Source organism: Oenanthe melanoleuca, chromosome 6, assembly GCF_029582105.1.
Source record: "Oenanthe melanoleuca isolate GR-GAL-2019-014 chromosome 6, OMel1.0, whole genome shotgun sequence".
Classification (NCBI taxonomy): Eukaryota; Metazoa; Chordata; class Aves; order Passeriformes; family Muscicapidae; genus Oenanthe; species Oenanthe melanoleuca.
Genome location: NC_079340.1, coordinates 6,132,532 through 6,153,829, shown reverse-complemented (window position 1 = coordinate 6,153,829; position 21,298 = coordinate 6,132,532). Strand labels below are relative to the sequence as shown.

Sequence of the window (21,298 nt, the reverse complement as noted above, 5' to 3'; positions counted from 1 at the left end):
CAGTAACACAAAGTCATTATTTGGCTATGGCACTGTAATGAAACAATAAAGATCAATTTAAGTATCAATTCTGAAGAGACTTCTTGTTCTCCCTCCCATTTTAACTGTTAAAACAAATTTGAATTGCTAGTCTAATTTCCCACTGGTTTTTAGCTAGTGGAACGGGCAAAACCTCCCCTCCTCCCATCTCTGTTTAAATGTAGACCTTTGGCATTCCAGAAATCTGACCTCGTTTGTAGGGAATGGCTCATTTTTCTATAATGTAATATGAAGCACACTTGTGTTTTGGTTCCATGGACTAGAGAGTTTAATGTTCCAGCTTGCCATGAGAAGGGTATGATCTGGTTAGAGATAGAAACACTAAAGGAAATTAGCTATTCTTTAACATACTGTTTGCCTTAGTTTCATTTAGGATCATTTGGAATAATCTTGGAGTACGTTTTGGATTTTTTTTTTTTTGTTAGCATTTTTTTGTTGGTTTTGGGTTTTTGGTTTGTTTTCTGTTTTGGTTTTTTTGTTGTTGTTGTTGTTTTTGGTTTTTTGTTTGTTTGGATTTTTTTTTTTATTTTATTTTGTTTTTTGCTGGCCTGCATAAAAAGTGGGGCTTTAAGATATTTCTCTTAAAATAAATGTGAGGTTGCCTCATTTATAGTCAGCATGCCTTGATTACTTGCAGACATGCTGGAAATTTACATGCACTTTTCTCCATTATAAAACACTGATCTGTTCAGATCATTAGCTCCCTCATGACTAGAGTTTGGCAGCAAGCCAAGGCAGGCTAAATCTGTAGCTGTAAATCGTGAGTTGAAATAGCAGAAAGTGGATTTGTAACTTTAAAAGTGTAAACAGTTTGGAAAATGAAGTAATTTTAGAGTATGATTGATTGCCTTAAGATTGCACTTTAAATTAGCCCAGGGTCTCCACTGCAGATATATGCACTAACTGCTCATTATATATTTTCACTTTTCTTTGGAACAATAGCATTGTTGGTAGGCTTTGAGGCAATCTATGTTTCTCCTGGAGTGACCTTTGAGGAAATGAATAGTTTTATTGTATGTCCATTACTTTGCCTGGAACAACATTTTTGAGCTATTAATTTGCTGTGGTCTATAAATAAAGGAATCAAAATGCAAAGCAGCTGTATTATGCTGCATGTAGTTCATCAAACTTATGTTTAAACATCACCATTTGAGATTGGTAATGCACTGTATAAATAATTTTTTTTTCCTTCTGAAAATGAACTAATGTTTTGCCTAGCCTGGATATTGGTCCTTGAATCTCATAGAAGTGAAATTATTATTTTTAGCACAAACAATTGGTGAATGTTCTGGAGGATTGCTACACTACATTCCCTCTTTCAAGGACCCTGCTTCACTGAATTGTGTGTCCCTGGGATATAGGGCTGTGAGCTGAAAGGGAGGGAGTCATTGAAAGGAACGTTCAGGAATGTGGAAAATATCTACTGGGTTTGGAATGTTAAACGTTTAGGGCATCATCTGCCCAGCTCTGTCTGCACTGGTCAGAGCAGTTGATTAGTGGGTGATGCAGCAGCCTGGTGATGGAAGAATGTAATGCTATCTGATAACTGGTGTATTGTGAGCTCTGGTGTTTGCAAATGGTGGCTGAACCGTTTGCTGCTCTTTCCCAAAGAGATACAAAACCATTGATAATGTTCCTACTTACTAAGGATATCTGAAGTAACAAGGGTTTCCAGTGTGGAACAACACCTCAGTGTAACTTTGTGGGTGTGAGCACATAACTTACCTGTATGTCCTAAGCATATGGATTGTGTGCAGCCAGGACTGTGGGCTTTGACCATTCAAGAAATTAGGAATGTAAAGCTATTAAACTGACATTAGTGGTGGTTACAAACCACAATAAATAGCTCTGACTGCCTGAATAGAATATATTATAAAAAACTTGTAAAATTTTGTATCAGTGTGTTTTTCATCTCTTTCCTTGTTCTAGATTTGATATCTAGCATTCAGTAAATACATAGCTCTGTTTTGTTGTTCTTCTGGAAGCTCCTTTCCTAGAGAAAAATTTTTCCCAGTGTTATTACCCCTTCTTGATCTTTCCTTTGTCCCTCCACGTTTGAAATGAAGATTTGCGCTTGTGGAAGAGGTATGGCTGAGAGGTCTGAGCACAGGTCTGGGAGCCAGGACCTGCTGAGTGCTGAGCTCAGTGACTCATTCAGTGGCCTTAAGCAAGTCAGAACATCTCTGATGAGGTTATTTCATATGTAAAACAGGGGAAATAATACTTATCTGTCTACCTGCCTCATAGGAATACCCTGAGGACTAATTAGTGTTCATTAAATGCTTTGAAATAGGCAGTGCTATCTATTATTAGAGCAGGTTCCAGACCAGCAGATAATGTGTTAGGGTTGCTTCTTACTTGGGAGCTTTCCTTTCTGCTGGCTGTGGGACCAAAGCCCATTGGGAGCAGAGCACAAGCTGCCTGGTGTTTCTGGAAGATTGGCAGGGTTGTGCTGAGCCCTTCCTAGGCAGATTCACTGGAGACTTAACTCTTGCACTGAAAACTTGAAAAGAGAGTTTGCCTAGAGAAAAGAGTGGGAGGATACTTGCTTGTTCTCCTCATCTCATAGGCATAACTTGTCCTGAAATCCTTTCTCAACCTGCCTCCACCTGAGGCCTTTTCCAATAATTCAGGCATGGCTTCTCTTTTCCAAGGATGGTTTCCTGGTCCTGCAGAAGAGGAAGGGAAATCCTGTATTAGTTCTCAGGAGGAGCATGGGGTTGGGTTGGTATGTTCCCATCACAGAGAGCTCTTTCTTATTCAAAAAGCCATTCCTCTTTCTTGAAGAGCAAATGCTTATGTTCTTTCCCTTCACTGAATAACAGACTCCATTGCAGAGTGCTTAGAAGGCAAAATTTAATTCGGGGTGTAGGATCCTAAACTCTGCAGGTGTGTGTCTGCTGAAGTCTGGGAGTCTTTTCATCATCATAACAAGGAGGGTTGGCATCTGACCAGCAGCTTGTTTTGTTCTCTGATGGATCTTCTCTCACCGTGTACTTTTGTACCTTTCTTAGAAATGCCATAATCATCTAGTTCAAAGAACCCAGCCCTGTTCTCACTGAAGCCCACAAGCCTGGTCTTTCTACCAGTGAGACTAGGACTCAGTCCAAATTACCTGGAGAGAAGCTTTATTTTTCTCCATTTGCTCCTCACGTGTCTCTCAGGCCATGAGTAATTTGCAATGAGACGGGAAAGTCTATGTGAAATTTTCCAAGGGAATTTTCTCTTTTTTAATAACCTTAATGAAATTGCTTAACATTTCATCAGGCTTTTCAGCGTATGTTGCTGGGATTTTGGTGCTTTCTGATTTTTCTTCAGTACCAGGAGCCCTTACCTTAAAAATGGGACTGAGGGCTCATATGAATGAGCATTTGGACCCACTGTTGAACCTCAGTCCTGCAGAAACATTTTTGCACAGGTATCGATGGATACCATTTTGAGGAAGTTCTCTGCCTCTCCTCATGTGCCTGCAAGAAGGGGAAGGGATCAGGAGCAAGTATCCCACAAACTCTCAACAAATTCTTTTTCCATAAGAAATGAGGCTTTGCCCCAGGAATACCTAATGATATGACCTTGGTCACAAAGGAAGACCCTGGCATTGCTGAATTTCAGCGCAGTTGCTTTGTTCCTCTTATACTGCATATCAATCAGTTTTTGGTCCTTATATCCCGGACAGGGGTGTAAATTAGCTCCTTTTTCTTTTAGAGCTTCTTCCTGTTACTCTTTTTCAGATCCAGTTTACTTTGTTTTGATGCAGAATAGGATTAAATGAGCAACCACAGATCTATGAGAAAGGACAGACTTACTCACATGCCCATAACAACTTTTAAGGCTACGTGTTGTTTTTCAGAGAAGCAGTTTGGGGGTTATTTGGTGCAACATAAGTTCAGTTAGGAGGTTAGGGTTTCCAAGTGGCTGGGGAAGCATGGTACAGGGCAGTTGGGTCAGTAGCCTGGAGTTTGGCAACTCCCCCCTGGCCTTTCCTCATATGCTTCGTGTTTAGTTTGATCTCTTCACTGGGAAGGAGGGGAACCCGAATAAGGTTCTTTTGGGGAGCAGGTATATGCTCTATAGGGATGAGATGGAGGACAGAAAATTCTTGGAAAAGTATGTATGACAGTAGCATTTCTGTAATTGCTCTTTTTTAAAAAAAGAAACGGAATCATGTTTCTTTTTCCAATTCTGTGCCACTCCTGAGTTTAAGCATTATTACACTGCAGATGATAACACGAGTTAATCTGTAAAATTCTTAAACTGTGGTTTTTGTTTCCCAGCTTGACTTCTTTTTCTCTTCTTGTCTTTGATTGGCTTCCAAAAAAGATATTAATGTGTTGCAAAACAAATACAAGGGGCCACTGAAGCTTATTAAAAATTGTTTCTTTTGTTCATATCTGGCAGTTGACAAATTGTGTTGTGCTCTATCTTATCTGCTCCCGTGTGAAAGGTTACATGAGAAAATGGCTGCAAATAAATTGCTATTGAATATTGTTGAAGACTAAGCATACAGCTTCTCTATTAAGGGCCTCTTTTAAAGCTCTCTATTCAGACTCCCCCTGCATGTCTCTCTAACACTTGTCTGTTATGTTATGTTTGGCGCAGAAGGAAACATTAAACAGAAAAGCAACATCTGACTGTGGTGTTTCTAGACCCTATTATCTCTCTGTCAAATGTCCACATGAATAGGGTAGAATTTTTGTCTATATTGGTGATAATTTTTGAAGGCTTTACGAACTGTCTTCATAGTGAACTGCTAAAAACAAATGAAATTGAAAAGCATATTTTTACAGCTTTGGAAATCTTACTTAAATCAGTGTAATGAGACACACTCAGTAAAATGTAATTATTCTCACTTCTCCATGTGTCAAACAAATCAGCAGTATGGTTAGGGAGGGGAGGGTTACAGTGAGCTTGTTATTTTTATACAGAGTCAGATACTGCTTGTTTGTAGTAAATTGTAAATAGTAGATAATGCAGTTTTTATGTGTATTAAATACCCTGCAAGAATTAACAGGATTGTTACTTCATTAAGGGTTTCAAAGAGGGCATAAACGTCAAAAGCAGGGCTTGACTGTTTAAATCACTGGACCATTTCCACCCTCCACTCCATGTCACAGCTTTGGGACCGGCAGCTTCTACCTCTGCTATTTCGAGGAGGTTGCAGTTCCTCTGAATTTTCAGAATGATAATGAAAGAGCCTCGTATGAGACACCAAAATAAGGCTTTTGACTCATACTTCTGGGTGCAGTGGAAAATGAAGGCGGTTGATTCTGCAGCAAGGAAGAGGTGATGAATCAGTCCTGTATAAGTAGGGCTGTGTTTCCTTGTCTGTCATTTATGTTTGAATGGTGTGTAGAGGTGAAAGAGAGAGGAGATGACAGAAGACCTGGTTAGTTCTGATATTAAACCAAATAAGTCAGTTTAACTTTTAGCAACTTTCTACTTCTTTTCAGTTTTTCATGCCACACAAATATGGCTTTGTCATGGGCTTCTTCAGCACAGGAAACAAGTAACAGACCATGAGATTAAAACTCATTAGTCCAGAGAACATCTTGAGGAAGAAACAGTCCTGAGCACTGCGTTGGGGAATCTGTTGCATTTTTGAGCTCATTCTTCCAATGGTTAATTATCACTGCTGTAAAAATGTGTGCCACTCTCTTGCCAGGGGCTCTAGTTGCACATTTCTCCACCAAAGCAGAGTTCTTCATTCTCCAGTATTTTCTCTCTACAGTGCTACACGTCAGGAAGTGGGACCAAGACGCATGATCATAGATATAGTAATAGTAATACAGAGGATGAGAAGGTGTTGTAGGGAAAGTTAGTGGATTTGAGGATGTGACACCCCTCCCCCCGCAAAGGTTTTACAGGGAATGGGTGACTTCAACCTCAGCTGTAGTACTTGTGTTCAAAGCATAACCCCCATGCTCAAGTATTTGCAGGATCAGGCTTTATGTGTAAGTACTGAAGTGTAGTTTAGTGGTATGTTGAATGTGTTCAGAGATTGCAGAAAACAGTGCATTAAATAGCACTTTGAATTGCAAAGTGCTGGTTCAGTTTTGTCTGTGAGGATGATAACACTTATTATCTGATTGTTCCCTGTGCAAATCTCACCTCAGGAAAAATTAAATTACGTTTGAATTCAGCTAAAGCGAAATATATCATTATTTTCTTTAGTTATTAAAAGGGATTTTTACTGTTTTTTGTTAAAACTGAAGCAGCTGCCATGTTAGATCCTTAGATGATTTAAAAGCAAATACAGAGGTAGAGCCATTTATAGTACGATTGGCTTGTTTAATGTGATTTAATTCCTCCTGTTGGCTTCATCATATTACCAAATTATGTTTTCAGCTCCCCTCCCCTTTTTAATTCTTTCTTCTTTTTGTTATCAGCAGAATTGAGGCTACTTATCAGTAACCAAGACAACCAGGATAAATACTTGTTTTAAAGCTGATGCACATTCAAACTGAATGGTCCTCATGACCCAGAACATTCAAGAGGACAGGCAGCATGTGCTCCATTCTACCATCAATCTCTCCCTTCCCCCCATCTCCATCTGCTTTAGAAAGTTAATAGGGCAGTTTAAAAACCTTTTATGTCAGAGCAGTTTACTGTAGCCATCCATGGCTGTTTGGACATGGGCTGGCCCATGCTTGGGACCTGAGGAGTAAGGAGAGAAGGAAATTCTGGGAGGCAGGGAGGAAATTTCACAGCCACATCCTCAGTGTTAGCTGTCTTTTCTCGAGTTCCTCCAGCTGCTGTCAAGGCAGTCACCTGCCGTCAGCAGGAGGGTGAGCTCCTGCTCTGCAGACCTTTTGTGAAGGGGAAGATAATCCCGGCTCTGCAGCCCCCAAATAGAATGAAGGAGTGACTGGAATTGTGTGGGACAGAGGAGATGGTTGTGGTAAGAGAGAACCCTCAGTACAGCCACCTGGTCCCTGCCCATCTCTGGTGGAAGCAGCCAGGCTGGCTGGGATGACCAGACAGTCACTTCCCTTTTGAGGAAACTTAGGAATCTCTCACTCACCCAGAAATTTCCCAGCAGGAATTTCTACCTGCCTCTTTGCTCTCTCCCTTGCCCTCTAAATTGCTTGATGCTGTAGAATAAATCCTTTAAGCTCTCTCTGTCTCAGTTTCTCTCTCTGTGTAATGGGGATAATAATTTTCACTCATCTGCATAAAGCAGTTTGAGGCCTGTGGATGGTTATATAAAAGCTGAAAATGATGAGTGTCAGTCACTCTTCTTCTGAGTCTAGAAACACCTTGTAAGGTTTAAGAGGCCCTTCCTAAGGTGCAGGAACATCCTGGGAGTACAAGGTTGGAGCTGCAGTTATGAGGAGCTGAATATAGGATTAGGAACTGAAAAAGGATGTGGAATACTGGTTGGGAACTTTTTCATAATAAATTTCTTTTATCGTCTTCAAAAATTTGATTTAGCATTTGAATTTCGAGTGATTTAGCAAGATAAATATTATAGAATATTTGGTTATATGGGCATACTGTCAGTCATTGATTTGGTTTGTCACCATTAAGTAGGAGTAGAACAACTCTGATCCAAATAACCAAGTGCAAAATGTTTTTCAGCCATATACTCTAAGTATTAGATGATGCTGTCCTTTTTTCTTTTTTTTTTTTAAATGACTGTACTGCTGTTCAGTTGAATTTCAATCTCCAGTAATTTCAATCTCCAGTAGATTTGTAAGTATTCTCTTTCTTTCAAATGTTAAACTAAGCTTAGGAATTCTTTGAAAGGCTGATGTTCTGCTGGCACTGTGACAGAAAGCAGAGGGCTGGGGAAGTGGCATGAAATTCTGAGAATTAGCTCTGTCTCCTCCTTAAAAGGGGAGAAATATCTGACACATGCAGAAAGGCTGTACATTTTATTCTCGCTATTGGCAGAAATGACTTTCACCTTTTGATCAATTTAAAAGCAGAATCAGGCAGGCAAACAAACATCCATGTCAGAATTACAGGCAACTTGTTAACACCATCATTATCTGGTAAACATAAATGTAATCACTGTGTTCTATCCTGCAACACATTGCCTTTGTTCTTGATTGCATTAGCATTCAAATAGAGGGGGGTTCTCAAAGCAAGGATGAGTAGCATGGGTCCTGCCAACAAAGAGGTATCCCCATTGTGTCACTAATTTACCCAAATTTAGTTAAAACCAAAACCACAGATTTCCTGTCCCATCTCATGTGGCTGAATCATTACTGTATTAGCATTTATCTGTGAGAGAAATATGATTCTTAGATTAATATTTTTAGGTTTTGTGATTAACAGGCACCTGGGGAACACCACTTTCCTAGTGTGGATAAAGACCATGGGAATGAAAAGGCAGAGTGGATTGTAAGAGATGTGTTTGAGAAGTCTTTCCTCACCACCAAAGAGAGGGTGGATCAGTGTGCTAGAGCATGTTTTGTGATGATGATGCAGTTACCTGAACCCCTCAGCTGTTGCTCCTGGTCCACAGCAGACTCTTACCGTGGGACGTCGATTCCTGCTGTGTTTCTTAGCCTTGTGTCTGTGCAAAGAATTCAGTGTGAGAAGGAAGAGCTCCCTGCAGGAGCCAGGCATAATCCTCCCATGAAGGTTATTTCACTTGGAAAGCTATCCTTTACTGCACGTGAGTCCCCAGAGGTATAGGTGATGACTGTCATTGCTGCTTGGCTACCTGGGGTTATCTTGGAAGTTTGGAGGTGTTTGACAGGTTATAGCTGGACTATGATATGGGAAAGTGTACTCATTGCATCCGTCCTCTTGAAGATACCTCTTAAAGATTTTGAGGTCATAATGGCCCAGTTTCTTATTCCTCTTTGTGGTTATTCTTTCATTGTTCTGCTGTTTCTGTTGTTTTCGGACCTTTTGAGAGATTCTGGATTTTTAGGTAGTTGTGAGGTAAGTTCATTTCTGTCTGCTGAAAACTGCTCTCTTTCTTTGGGTTTTTATTAGAACAGGCAGCTCTGAGCTGTGTAGAGCCTATCTTACCTGCAGATACTGGTTTTGAAGGGTGAACTACACATCTTTGCTTCATCTACACCTGCGTTCTCATGCCTGTACTGTAGAAAGTCATTGCCAGAGGAGTAGAACAAGAGAACTAGATCTTAACAGCTGGAGGGTCTTGGGAGGTCAGTGAACACACTGCCCTGCAGTAGTCAGGAGACCTCCCTCATGGGGGTCAGAGCCGTGTTCATTCAGCACTGCACCATTCCCTTCAGACATCCAGATGCATCCTCCGTTACCTCTGTATCGCCTGCATATTGATGATAAGTCAAAGCCATGCGTACAAGTTATAAACTAATTATGATATGTGAATCTACTGGGAGACCCCCTTAGTAACAGAGGGTTATGAAAGAAGGCAGAGAAGCGAGGGCACTGTGTGGGAGAGGAGCCTGATGGACAGAACCCTGCAACTTCCTTCATTTTCTTTCTATATTCCAGATAGCTCCCTTGCTTAATTTGCTACCCACACACCAAAGCATTGTCCCATTTTATCTGGTTCCCCTGATGCTTCCATTGCTTTATCTTGTGAAGATCTGTGTCAACATTCATCAAAATAAACGGCAAGCCTGGGACCTTTTAAGTAGTTTTTTTTTTGTTAATAAAACCAATCTTCTACTTCTGTTATGTTAAAAGTACATTATCTTTTTATTACAAACTCTACAGCTCTGTCTGTTTTCCTTCTTGGCAATTTCATGACTGCTCCAGTTGATTGCTGTATGGAGAATTACAAAATCATTAAGGGTGGGGTTTTACCAGCTGACTTACAGTACAAGCCATTTCTCAAAATTACCACAACAGTGCAATACTGATGTGTAATTTACGTCACAGTATGTTTTTATGAAATAGTTTGTGGCTTATTCATTTAGATCTAGAACTGAATATCTCTTCTTTGGCTTTTTAATCAAGCCTGCTGCTTTTTTTTTCCTTGCCTTTTTTTTTCCACTTTTTTTTTTGTACTTTTTAATATTTACCACTCCGAGGCTTGGCTTGCCTCCAACTTACCAGCTACATGGAGGAAGAAAAAATAATTTTTTTTTTTTCCCTTTGCCTACAGTTAAACTGCAACTTTGATGTATATATTTGTGTTAACTGCCTCTGAAGAAATGCTAGATGTGTGGTAGAATATATTGCACAAAGGTAGAGCAGAGAATTGATAAGAGATATGTAGGTTTGCGATTTTAAACCATATCAAGCAAGTGTTTCTGTTTCGCCTCCTGTGCTGGTACATTTCCTTTTTAAAAATTACTTTATGTATAGTGTCCTGTAATTAGAACAGGAAATCATTGAGTAACTGTAAGAAGAAAAAGAGCACTTAAACTGAAAAGAAATTTACCTTCTGAGAAATATTTACCTTTTTTTTTCCGTTTAATTTTTTTTTCTTTCCTTCACATTACTGAGTTGTTAATGATAGTAACAGATGTACAGACCCTTATCTGTATCATTGTTCTGCTTGTGTTTTCTTGGGGGGGACTGAAAAAGTCATTTTCAGTAAGAATGGACAGAAAATGGGAAAAGCCTAATTGCAAAAAACATTCTGTGTCACAACACAGTAGCAATTAAATTGAAACTTCAATATAATTATCAATAACAGTCGAGCCTGGAACGGTGCCAGGCGCGTAAAGTTGGTGCTCAGCCTCTATGTGGTTGCTAGGAGGACGGCAAAAAGTATAAAGCTTGGAGAAAAAAATGTCTAATGTAATAAAGTAACAGAAGGTAGCATAAATCATTGTGAGAGCAGTTAATATTGACATTATTTTACTTAAATTGGGTCGAAACTAGACATTTAGTCTTAGAAGAGGCACAAATTCATATTTCTTCTGCAAGAATAACTCTGTGCTTTCTGGGAAGAAGTGGAGTGTGCTTTCATAGCACCAGCCTCATACATATTTGGAATCTTTTAAGCAAAAATCTTAAAATGTTTGTTTCTGTTGGCATCCAAATGCATTTGCACTAATACGATTAAAGGAACTAAAGGGCAAAATACTTGGCAGCTTTTGCAGTTGAGGTAATTAGGTACAGGAAGGAACATGCATAGTTTTTCCATCAAGCTCTATAAAATCCTGGTGTGAAGGTCTTTTTAAAGAGAAATAATGCTTACTGATGTTGAGGGTAGATTATGGCAGTTAGCAATAACATTATAGGCTGATGTTTCTGAAGCAAGCAAACAAAAAGCATGTTAGAGGGGTTTTTTTCCTGCTCTCTCTGTAAATAGTTCTGGCTCTAGATGGATTTGTTAGGAATTTGTCCTTTTAACAGGCTTTACTTTTTTTTCTTCTGAGGCATTTAATTGTCTTGCCTTACATATTAAAAATGGTTGTGCTGATTTGAAAAGTCAGTTCTTGCATAGATTCATTGTGTTTGGCATTTCATGCCTCTCTTACTTACAAAGACAACTTGAGGAACATGTAATCCAACATAAATGCCAGGCTGTGCCAAATCCCAGCTCCCTTTACCTCTTACAAAGGGAACTGTTGCATTATACCTCTGCAGATATAGGCACTTAGGCAAGGTGGAACCTTGCTTCCTAATTACAGTTTCTCTGTTTTCAGCCCTGAAATGTGAAAATAAATGAAAAGTTGACGTTGGAGAGGGTTATTAAACCACACAATTATGATATAAGCATAGGATTAGAGTAATTTTGGTTGAGCCTCACAAGCAGATACTGTAGGTATTATCTTCTACCATGTTCTGTCTGTTGAATCTAAAATGATACTCAGAAATACAGCATCTTGGTTTCCTAATATCTCAGTTTTATGTTTTTAGAAGTCATGCTGCTTTTCTTAATTTTAATGGAATGTGATCCACATTTTGGGCTTTGCTTCTAAGAGTAAACTCTTTCTAATTGTATTTCTGAAAAATATTTGCAATATTCACTAAGTCCACCATTAAATAGCATGTGCGAGGTTTTGATAAAAGCAAGTAAAAGTTCTTCGTCGGGCTTGCATTTTATTAGGGATTGGTCTACTTTGATTTCTCTCTTCTCACGTGGGTGTGGTTGAGGAAAAAGTCTTTGTTCCAGGAACACTGTTTGTGTTTCACTAAACAAATTTTCAGTTTATTCAGCCTTTGTTCATTCTTAGATGTATCTATTGAACCTGGTGTAAAAAAGGAAAGGAAACAAATGCATCACAAAGTACTCACTGGAATTTCACAGGCATGCATAAAAGTGATCCTGTAAAAATTACTTGGTTTTAATTTATGCCAGGGGGTTTAAGTTGTCAGGGGTACAAAGTTTGTGTAATTCTGTGCAGGGACTTGCAGCACATTTGTCCAGAAACGAATGGTTTACTACAAAGGCACGTGGGACATACATTTATATGCACACTGTTTAAAAAGCTGACCACATCCTGGCCTAAGAAAAGTGCTGTCAGATTGACAGATTCAGCTCACTGCTATCTGCACAAAGGTATAAAGTTGTAATAACCGTCAAGCAGGCGTACATGAAACTCTCAGAGGAGCTAAAGGACGGATCATGTGCTTGTTAATTCCTAGAATAGTTTTCCTGATCTGATTTTTAGAGTTCCCTAATAAAGAAGAGAGGGCCTTATTCCCAGGAGCAATTGGCTCAATCATGCTCTTGTGTAGGCGTATGGGATACTTGCTGAAACAAAGAAAAGCATGACCACATCCTTATTGGCCAAAAGAGATTTTTAGGGCCATCAATTTTATATTCTTAGAAATGTAATGTCAGTGCTGTTTACCAAAATGTTTTTGATTTTGGTTTTTTTTTTTTTTTTTCTCCTCATCTATGCCAGGATAGGGGTGAGAGTTCTGAGTTTTTAGAAGTGATGACTTTTAGGAGCTTTACTAGTAAAGACAGTGCTTGGCAAGTCCATCTGTCATGTTGGGTTTTTTTTACAGTATTGCATTCATCTGCAGAGATGATAATGTAGGTGATATTGTAGATATCTGTAGGTGCTTCCAGAGACTTCTTAAAATTTAGCCTTTTATGTTTCAACATTTCCATTGCCTCACTCAATCCAGATGGGTTGTGTCATCATATTTAGTTGGAAAGAGCTGAACTGACTTTTCTTTCAATGTCTGAAGTGATTTTTACTTTAGGAGTAAGAATGGTGATTTCAGTGTTGGTAATGGGATTAACTAGTAGACCTTTTGTCTCTGGCAGAAGAAATAGCTGAGTTATTCAGTAATCAGAGTAGAGCAAAAAACGTAAACTGGATGCTGTTACTTTGTCTTCATTGGCATGCCTGGAAAGCCATGTTCAGTTACGTACCTGAGGAGATAAATAAGCATAAAAAGAAGTGCTGCTGGGTACTAGCTACATACCTGCAAATGAGTAATTTCTCATGTTTGTGTCCCTAGCTGAGTTAGGCTTTCTTTCCTGTTAGGTTTCCTTCTGGTTATATGATGACACTTGATTGTGATATTTCAAAATATGCCACCTTCATATGTGATGTCATCTAAACCATGGAGGAATTGAAAGCTCTGAAGTCTAAATTGCTTTGTATTTTGAGCCCAGCTTTATTGAATCCTGCTGCATTTGCAGTTAATGTGAAGAAAGTTGCTTCCACCTTGTGGGATTGAATGAGCACCTCGTGCTCATTCAACAATGACCAGGTCAGATCAGCCCACCTCCCTGGCCCAGAGGTCCTTTGGTAGTTGCCAGTATCAGGTACTTCCAAGGAGAGGTAATAGCTGTATGTTCTGAGGCTTGTATATTATTATTTTTAAAATATGTTAGCTGTTGTAAACATGAGTGCAGTAAAGCTGTATGGGGAACTTATTAAAAATTACAGATAATATTTGTTGAAGCAGCCAAATTGGCAAAGTATGGAGAACACTTTGATTCAGGCCCTTGGCCACCTTCTGCACAGCAGTGTTTTCTTGCTCATCCAGGTAGTCATTTGTGATTAAGTATGGGAAAACAGAACAGAAAGGAAGAAAATAACCTATTTTAATAAACTCTCTTTAGATTTCTGTTTTTAACCTTTCTTTCCAGACCCACTGTGCTGTAAAATTTAGGTCTTGAGAAAAGATGAACTTATTTCAGAAAAAACGAATTTTTCTGAAATACTTGAGTTACAACTCTTGTTTTGTATTTTTCTGATATAGTAAAAGTATTTTTTTCTCTTCTTCCAGGTGAGGATGACGAAGATTCAAACCTTTTGATTCTCAGCTACCCACAGTACTGTCGATACCGTTCCATGTTAAAGCGCATTCAGGACAAGCCCTCTTCAATACTAACAGACCAGTTTGTTTTAGCCCTTGGAGGCATTGCAGTAACGAGCAAGAACCCCCAAATCTTCTATTGTCGGGATACATTTGATCATCCTACCCTAATAGAAAATGAGAGTATATGTGATGAGTTTGGTAAGTCCCATTACAGCTATTTCCTTTTTCTCATAAATAAAGACATTTCGCTTCTTTTAAGAGTCTACTGATTTCCAAAGGAAAGATGTGATTCTTTTGAAGTGAACCAATGCTATTTATGATTTAAATGTTCAGTACCAAGTATGCTCTTTCTTCTCTTAAGACTGAAGGCTTCTGGCCACTGGTGATCTCAGTGTTGCAACCTGAGTTCACAGTCAAAGATAATGTTACTCGGGTGGGGTGCAGCACGGTGACTCGGTCTGAGTGAAACAATGCTTTGCCTAGGTTTGATGTTCATCTACCTTAACCATTCACCTGTCTTCAGAAGCTGTATGGTGTGTGTTAGTTTTTTGAAGTCGTTGGTGCAATAGGCTAAAAAAGGCAGAATAGGAGAGAGTCCTGGCACACCCCATTGCTGTTGCAGAGCTCTCATCAGCCGTGCTCCCAGGGCCCTTACGAGTGTCAGCTGTAGCTGGTGTGTTTCTGGTCATCTTGGAATGTGGGCTTGTTCAACATGGCTTTGCCACTGCTAGGAGCTTGATTTTATGAGTGCAGAGGTACTTCTGGGAGGCCACCACTAAATTCAAAAGGCATAGGGAATACTCTGCAGCTCTTAAGGAGTACACAGCCCCTTACAGCTGGGAGAAAGGACTGCAAGATTTGACACCTGATAGCAACCAGGTGATTTTACACAGGGATTTTTTGTGTCAGATCATCCCAATTACAGCAGATGTGCTTCGAATATGTGGCAGAATGCATGCTGTGTAGACACCCAGTAATGGGTCCAGTGTAGTTTCTTTAGCAGTGTACAGAATTAAGTTTTATCCCCTATATCACCAGATGGATGGGTTCTGTGGCTAATGTTTGCAAAGTCTGCATGGTGGTGAGTATCCCTTCGCTTCCAAGGCTCCCACATCTCTGCAAGGAGGCTCCTGTGGTCTCTTAAAAAAAATTCTGCTGGTGCCCTTAAACATTTAATGATGAGAGTGAGAGGGAATGTTTCTGATGAGAGAGTCATCTACCTGTTTTTCTGAATTCAGCACACTGGCTTTGAGCTTGGTGCCCAGCTCAGGCATTGTTGTGTCCACAGAGAAACCCTGACTCATCTGGTGGCATTGGGGCATTTTGTAAGGTATATGCTTCTCTGCTGCTCTGCCACTCCATTCCCAAAAGGCAGACAAGCTCCTTCCTCATGTGGTGTTGTCACTGGAGCACATGAGTGCTGGGGTTGGTTTTAGTTTTGTGCCATCAAGATTTTTCAGAATCAGGCCCAAACTGTCAAGTCTGCTCACACTCACACAAAACATTACAGGATTTGAACGAACCCTGAATAAAAGTGTTGGTTGCTCTTAGGGTGTGGGGGTGGTGAAAAAAAATTAATTAAATGCCCTGGAAGTTTGGTCCAATGACACAATAGTATCATGTTGTTTTTTATTTAATCTGAGCTCAAGCTCAGAATATAAAGTTCAGTTGTAATTGACTCTCCTTTTTATGTGGGAAAGGTTATTTTAGGCTTGAAGGCATTTGATGAGCCTACCATCTGCTTTCTGTGGAGTATTTTATTCAGGGTCATTCCTTGATTACAGGTTTGTTGAAATAGTTGGATCCATAATGCAAGTGTATCATGGAATATTAGTAATAGATGAATCAAAGAGATGTGGAGTGATGCAGAAACTACGTTTAGTGAACCATAGCAAGAGCTTTGTTCAGCCTCTGAAAGCAAGCTATGCTGTTCTCTTGACCTTTGTGAGGCAATTATCTCATTATCAACCAGAGCCACAGAAATCATAGCCATAGAAATTAAGAATGTATATTTAAAATTTTGTCTGGTTTAAGAAATAGATTTTGAAAAATCCCTATTAAAAAAAAAAAAAAAAAGCCACAACAATTCCTCCAAAAACACTGTTTAAAAGTATTTATTATGAAAATAATAATGTAAAACTTGTGAGCCTTACTGTTTTAAGAGGAAAAAACTGGCCAGTATGTGGTTCCATATCTGAATTGCAAAATGTATGGTTTCAATTATGCTACTTTTGTTGAAGACAATAGGCAAAGTACTAGGTTATCTTTTTCTTTGCTGGCAGGATAATGAAATGTACAACGCTTCATTATACAAACAGTTTACATTGATACCATGTAGATTGATGTCACATGTGGAAAGTGATGACTGCTAAGGCTAAACAGAAACAGGGTGGTACAGTAGATAAATAGATTACTCTAAGGCACTGGTATTTCTCAGTCAAATCTGAGGGGATACCAGATTACAAAAACGGTGACTAAAATTCTGAAAAGGTATCTGGAAGGAGATCTAGACTCATTTAATTTGAAAGTTTTGTCTCTCTCTTACCTTGCAAATGAAATGTGTGCAGAAAGAACACATTTCAGGTAAGAGATTTGAAGGTAAGAGTGTGTATGTCACCATTTTTACCTGATATTTTCCTAACTCTAAAGCAAATACAAAATTTTGGAAATACATTCTGCTGATGTCTTTATGTAGGAAGCACTGGAGCACTGATTTCTGATGTGGATGCCAGGTTTTCTTCAGAAGCATTGCTTTTGAGGCAAGTCTTACACATTCTGTGTATGTTGGAGTACTTTGCAACAGATATAGCATGTCACAAATGACAGACCAGAAACACCTTTACAAAGAACCCCCAGCATGTAAGCTGTTTTCCTTGTTAGGCAGCTTTAATAGACCAAAACGTTTTTCCTGGAAATATTCTCTACTTTTATTATAAATTTATAACAAAAAAAAATTTGTTGACCTCTGACATATACTCCTTGCCTGTTTTTCCCTCTTCTATTTTTTCCTTCTTCTAGTGTTTAACAAAAATAAATAAATTAGGAAATGAGAAAGAAGAATTAAGTTTTGCTGACAATAAATAATGTTGTTTTAGTGCGGGACTTTTTAAAGCAGAAGATGTATATAGGTGCTGTCTGTGAGCTCCCACAGGTACAGCTGGAAGGGATGCAGCAAGGTTTTGGGCAGTTCTGTGTTTCCATAGAGCCTCTCTGAGGCTCAGGCAGTGCTAAACTTCCCCTCCAGCTCCAGCTTGGGCTGCCACAGGTGCTGCCAACACCCCAGCTACCTGTGCTTTCCTCTGCCCTCTGTGTCCACTGCTGTATGGCATGTGCCCAGGTGGTTTGGACAGGAATATTTAGGACTTTTCTTGCACAGTCCTCTTCTGATTCTCCTCTGTGTGCCACAGCATCTCATCTAGAGGCCACTGTAGAAGCAGGCTGCTGAGGAATGGGCTCAGCAGTTGGAAGGCTCAAGCACTTGCATGTACTTCTTTGCAGCCTGCCACGGAAGGACTTGCTCTACATTTACAGAGGAAAGACTGCTGTGAGTGGGAAGCCTCCTGCTCCCATTCTTGTTGATATAACTACTGATTAGTTAATCCAACTCTCTTGGAGGATTCCCCTCCAGAATGCAGATAGGCTCAAAAGCTTGCTTCTGTTCAGAAAGCAGAAGATACAAACCATGCTTATAAACATGACACTCGTATCCCTCATCTGAAATAAGAGCAATTAAAGGTCCTCACCAGCATGAAGCAGGCCAGGTGGATAATGAAATGAATATGAGCATTGAAAACTAACAATTCATTTTCTTCAACTTGAGACCTTTTTCAAAATCTTTTTTTTTTTTATCAGCTTCTGGGGTTACTGTTACTGAATAACTCTTGTAAATGCATATCATTTACTGGCATCTGCTGTGTAATCATACGTGCTGCAAGGGAGAAGGAATGAAAACATTAGATTTGTAATAATTTTTATTATAGACCAAAGTGATCTAGCTGGAGGCAAAGCTGCCTGTGAGTGTTCAGAAGGTGTATCTGAAGGTCACTGGGCATATATCAATGTGCACTTGTTGCTAGAGCAACACATGTCTGTTCTGTGTTTGCTTGTCCAAAAAAGGTGACTTCAGTTGCCAGGCTTGTGCCAGCTCCATGGCATGGAATGGCTTCCAGGCACATCAGTGAGCCAGGATCCTTCTGTGATCCAGCTGTGGTCTGGGTCATGGAGAGTTTCAGCTCCATCAGCTTCACCAGGTGAAAATTTCACACAGAAGGATATGCCATGGTGCTTTGCTAGATAAATGTTATAAATCCTGTCTGCTAAAGATGGATTCAAAGGCTGTCTTTCATTCCATGCATGGGCTTGCTTTCTCTATAAACGGGAGTGTAAGAGAAGACTAAATACCTTATTTCTTCTCGAATTTCAAAATCTGTTTGGTAAATTTTAAATCATTCTGGATTATTTTTACAGCATGCTGCATCCAATATGTGGCTAAACAGTCTGTTTGGTCCCTGGACTACTTGTAAACACGTGTTAACACCCAAAAGAAGGTTTTGGGTTTGCATGTAAAACCCAATTGTTTTATAAAATATTGCATACCACAAAGTGAGAGAACTACAACCTACTATGGTCTAAATACAACTTTTTCTCTGAAAAATTAACTATCTTCATTTGGCCATAATATGAGCAATGCAGAGGGAAACTGCTCGTTAAAAAAAAACAAAAACAAAAAAACATGTGCAAAAGGGCATTGCAGGCACACTTATCTCCTCTCCCCATCCCCCAACCCCCCCCAAACTTAATGATACATTGCTTGCTAGGGGAAAATTTATCTACATTAAAATGCAAACCTCAAAACCTTCAACAGCTCATCTGTCCTTGTAAAATAATGGAGAAGGCAGTTTGTCTCACTTCCAGGGCTGGCAGAGAGTGGTTAGGAATGAGGGGTGACTTACCAGTCCTCCCAGCTGCTGGAATTTCTGAGCCAACAGTTTCAGAAAGACTTACCCTCCTTCTTGTCATTGGCCAGGGAAGCCATGGAAGGACAGCATTATGAAGGAGAAAGGACTTTTTAGGGATGGATCATGTGCCAGAAAAGTTCTGTGGCATGAAAGCTGGTGACTTCAGGGTATAGAGGGGTACCATTGCTCCTGGTATAGCTGAAATTTGGTCTTTGCTCTCATTATGCACCTTAGTTTACAGAAATTTGTGACTCGGAGATAAAATCAGTTGTTTAGGGGGAAAAAAAAACCAACAAAATAAAACCTTGTCAGGGAAAGAGTCTTTAAATCAAACAAATAAAAAAAAAGACGGAAGAATGTGTTCAGTCTAAATGAAATACAGTTTTCCTGTTGGTGACTTACTTTATTTGTGTGAGCCAAAGAGTCAGAGTTGGCTTTTCTTTTTAAGCTAGCTCCAGTACAAAAATTGTGCTTGGGCTGACTGGGTGTTTTTTAAAAGTTTTTCAGGTGATGTAAGATATCAGCATTATTGCTGTTGTCTCTTTTGGCTACCTGCAGGATAATTTATATCAGTGAAATACCTGAAGTTTCCAGATGCTTCGGGCTTCTTTGTTTTAATACAGATGTGATATTAGAGTGGAATTGGTGTTAGTGTTCCTCTGCAAAGACTGAAATGTTTAAAACATTTAGAACTGCAATAGGAGAAGTATGGAGATATTTTATTAACATGGATACTGGGAACTCCTTAGATGGAGCTTTAGGGTAGCATCTCCAACAGTCTGAAAAATATGTAAATTTTTTCCAAGGTCTTGGGCAGGGTGGCTTAGCTAAATATTTCAGATTTTTGGTCTCTCAAAACAAAAACAGGACATAGCTGGAGAGGAAGTAGTGATTAATGCATAATAGTGCTATATACAATATAGATAAATGTACATTTCCTGCTCCCTCCCTCCCCACCTCTGCAAACACAAGCTTTTAGCTTGAGAGAGTGAATTTGGAAATGTTCTGGATTCTGGTCAGATTTCTTTCTTATTTTGTTAATTCAACTGTCGAGCAAGATATTAACGATCCCCAGATGTTGTTTATAATAATCGACTTTTCAGTTGTGAAAAAATATTTGGATGAGTTTTTTTAAACAATTGATATTTTCTAGTGTGCTCTGCAGCGTTTGAATAAAATATCTGAAGGCAGAGCTGTTTATGTGCCCAACATAATTGCTTCTGTTAAGTGATTTCTTCATTCTTAATGTTTTTAGCTCTAGTTGCTTTTTCCCCATACATCTAAAAATAAATATTTGCAAGTTTTGCATTCTGTCACTCATTGAAATGTATAAAATATTTGTATACTCAAAGCAAAAAGGCACTGATAAGGGGTCACATTCTGCCTTCCTTAGTGGTGTAAATCCAGGATAACTCAATGCACTTCTGTGACTGTTACTCAAGATTTTCACTAGTTAACCAAAGACAGAATCTCACCCAATGTTAACAGCAAGTTGTTAAGTGAACATAAAGTAATGTGTAGTAAAGTAAGATAAAATACATTCCTGTCTGCAAGAACTTCACTGGAAACAAATGCTTCTGCATTAGCTTCTATTCATTTCTGGTTTTTAGTGCATTTTCACTAGCAGCCATAGTTGTAACCAGGATAAATAGTAAGAGAGATTATTTTTCACTACATAATCAAAACTCCTTGATGGAGAACACTGATTTTATTTGCGTTGCATGTTCCTGCTGCCCTCAGGAAGGCAGCAGATACTGAGTGGAAGGGCAGGTACAGCTTGAAAAGCTGCTCCTGCCCGTTCCCGCCATCCCTTCTCACTGGGACGGTCGTGGCTGCACAGAGGAGCTGCCTGAGAGGCCTGCAGCATCCACCGTGTCACTGAGAGAGAGCTGCTCCCATGGGAGGGTGCTTGGGAATTTATTGTGGCTCCTTACTTCTTCAGGTGCCCTTGGGTAGCAGTTTGAGGCAGGGCCTTGTGCCAAGGGCCTGCAGTGACGGCGTGAGGCCATGACCCGGCTGCTTGAGGAGCATCAGGGCTGTGAACAGTGGGGTGCCCAGTATGGCTTGGCTGGGATAGCCCTGGGTTTGGTGAGACGTCCTCTCTCAAGAGTGCCCGTGGCAGAGTCAAGGGCCTGGGTGTGCCCAGAACTTTATTTTTTAGCTTGGTG

The 21,298-nt window shown here is 39.6% G+C and overlaps 1 protein-coding gene across 3 annotated transcripts in view; it reads left to right on the top strand.

The window, feature by feature from the left end:
• ARID5B (AT-rich interaction domain 5B) overlaps positions 1 to 21,298 on the top strand; it is a 115,769-nt gene that overhangs the window by 32,139 nt on the left and 62,332 nt on the right. For all 3 annotated transcript variants that reach the window (XM_056494741.1, XM_056494742.1, XM_056494740.1), the window contains one exon: positions 14,140 to 14,370. In XM_056494741.1, coding sequence (XP_056350716.1) covers positions 14,140 to 14,370 — 231 coding nt within the window. The remainder of the gene's footprint in view (positions 1 to 14,139; positions 14,371 to 21,298) is intronic.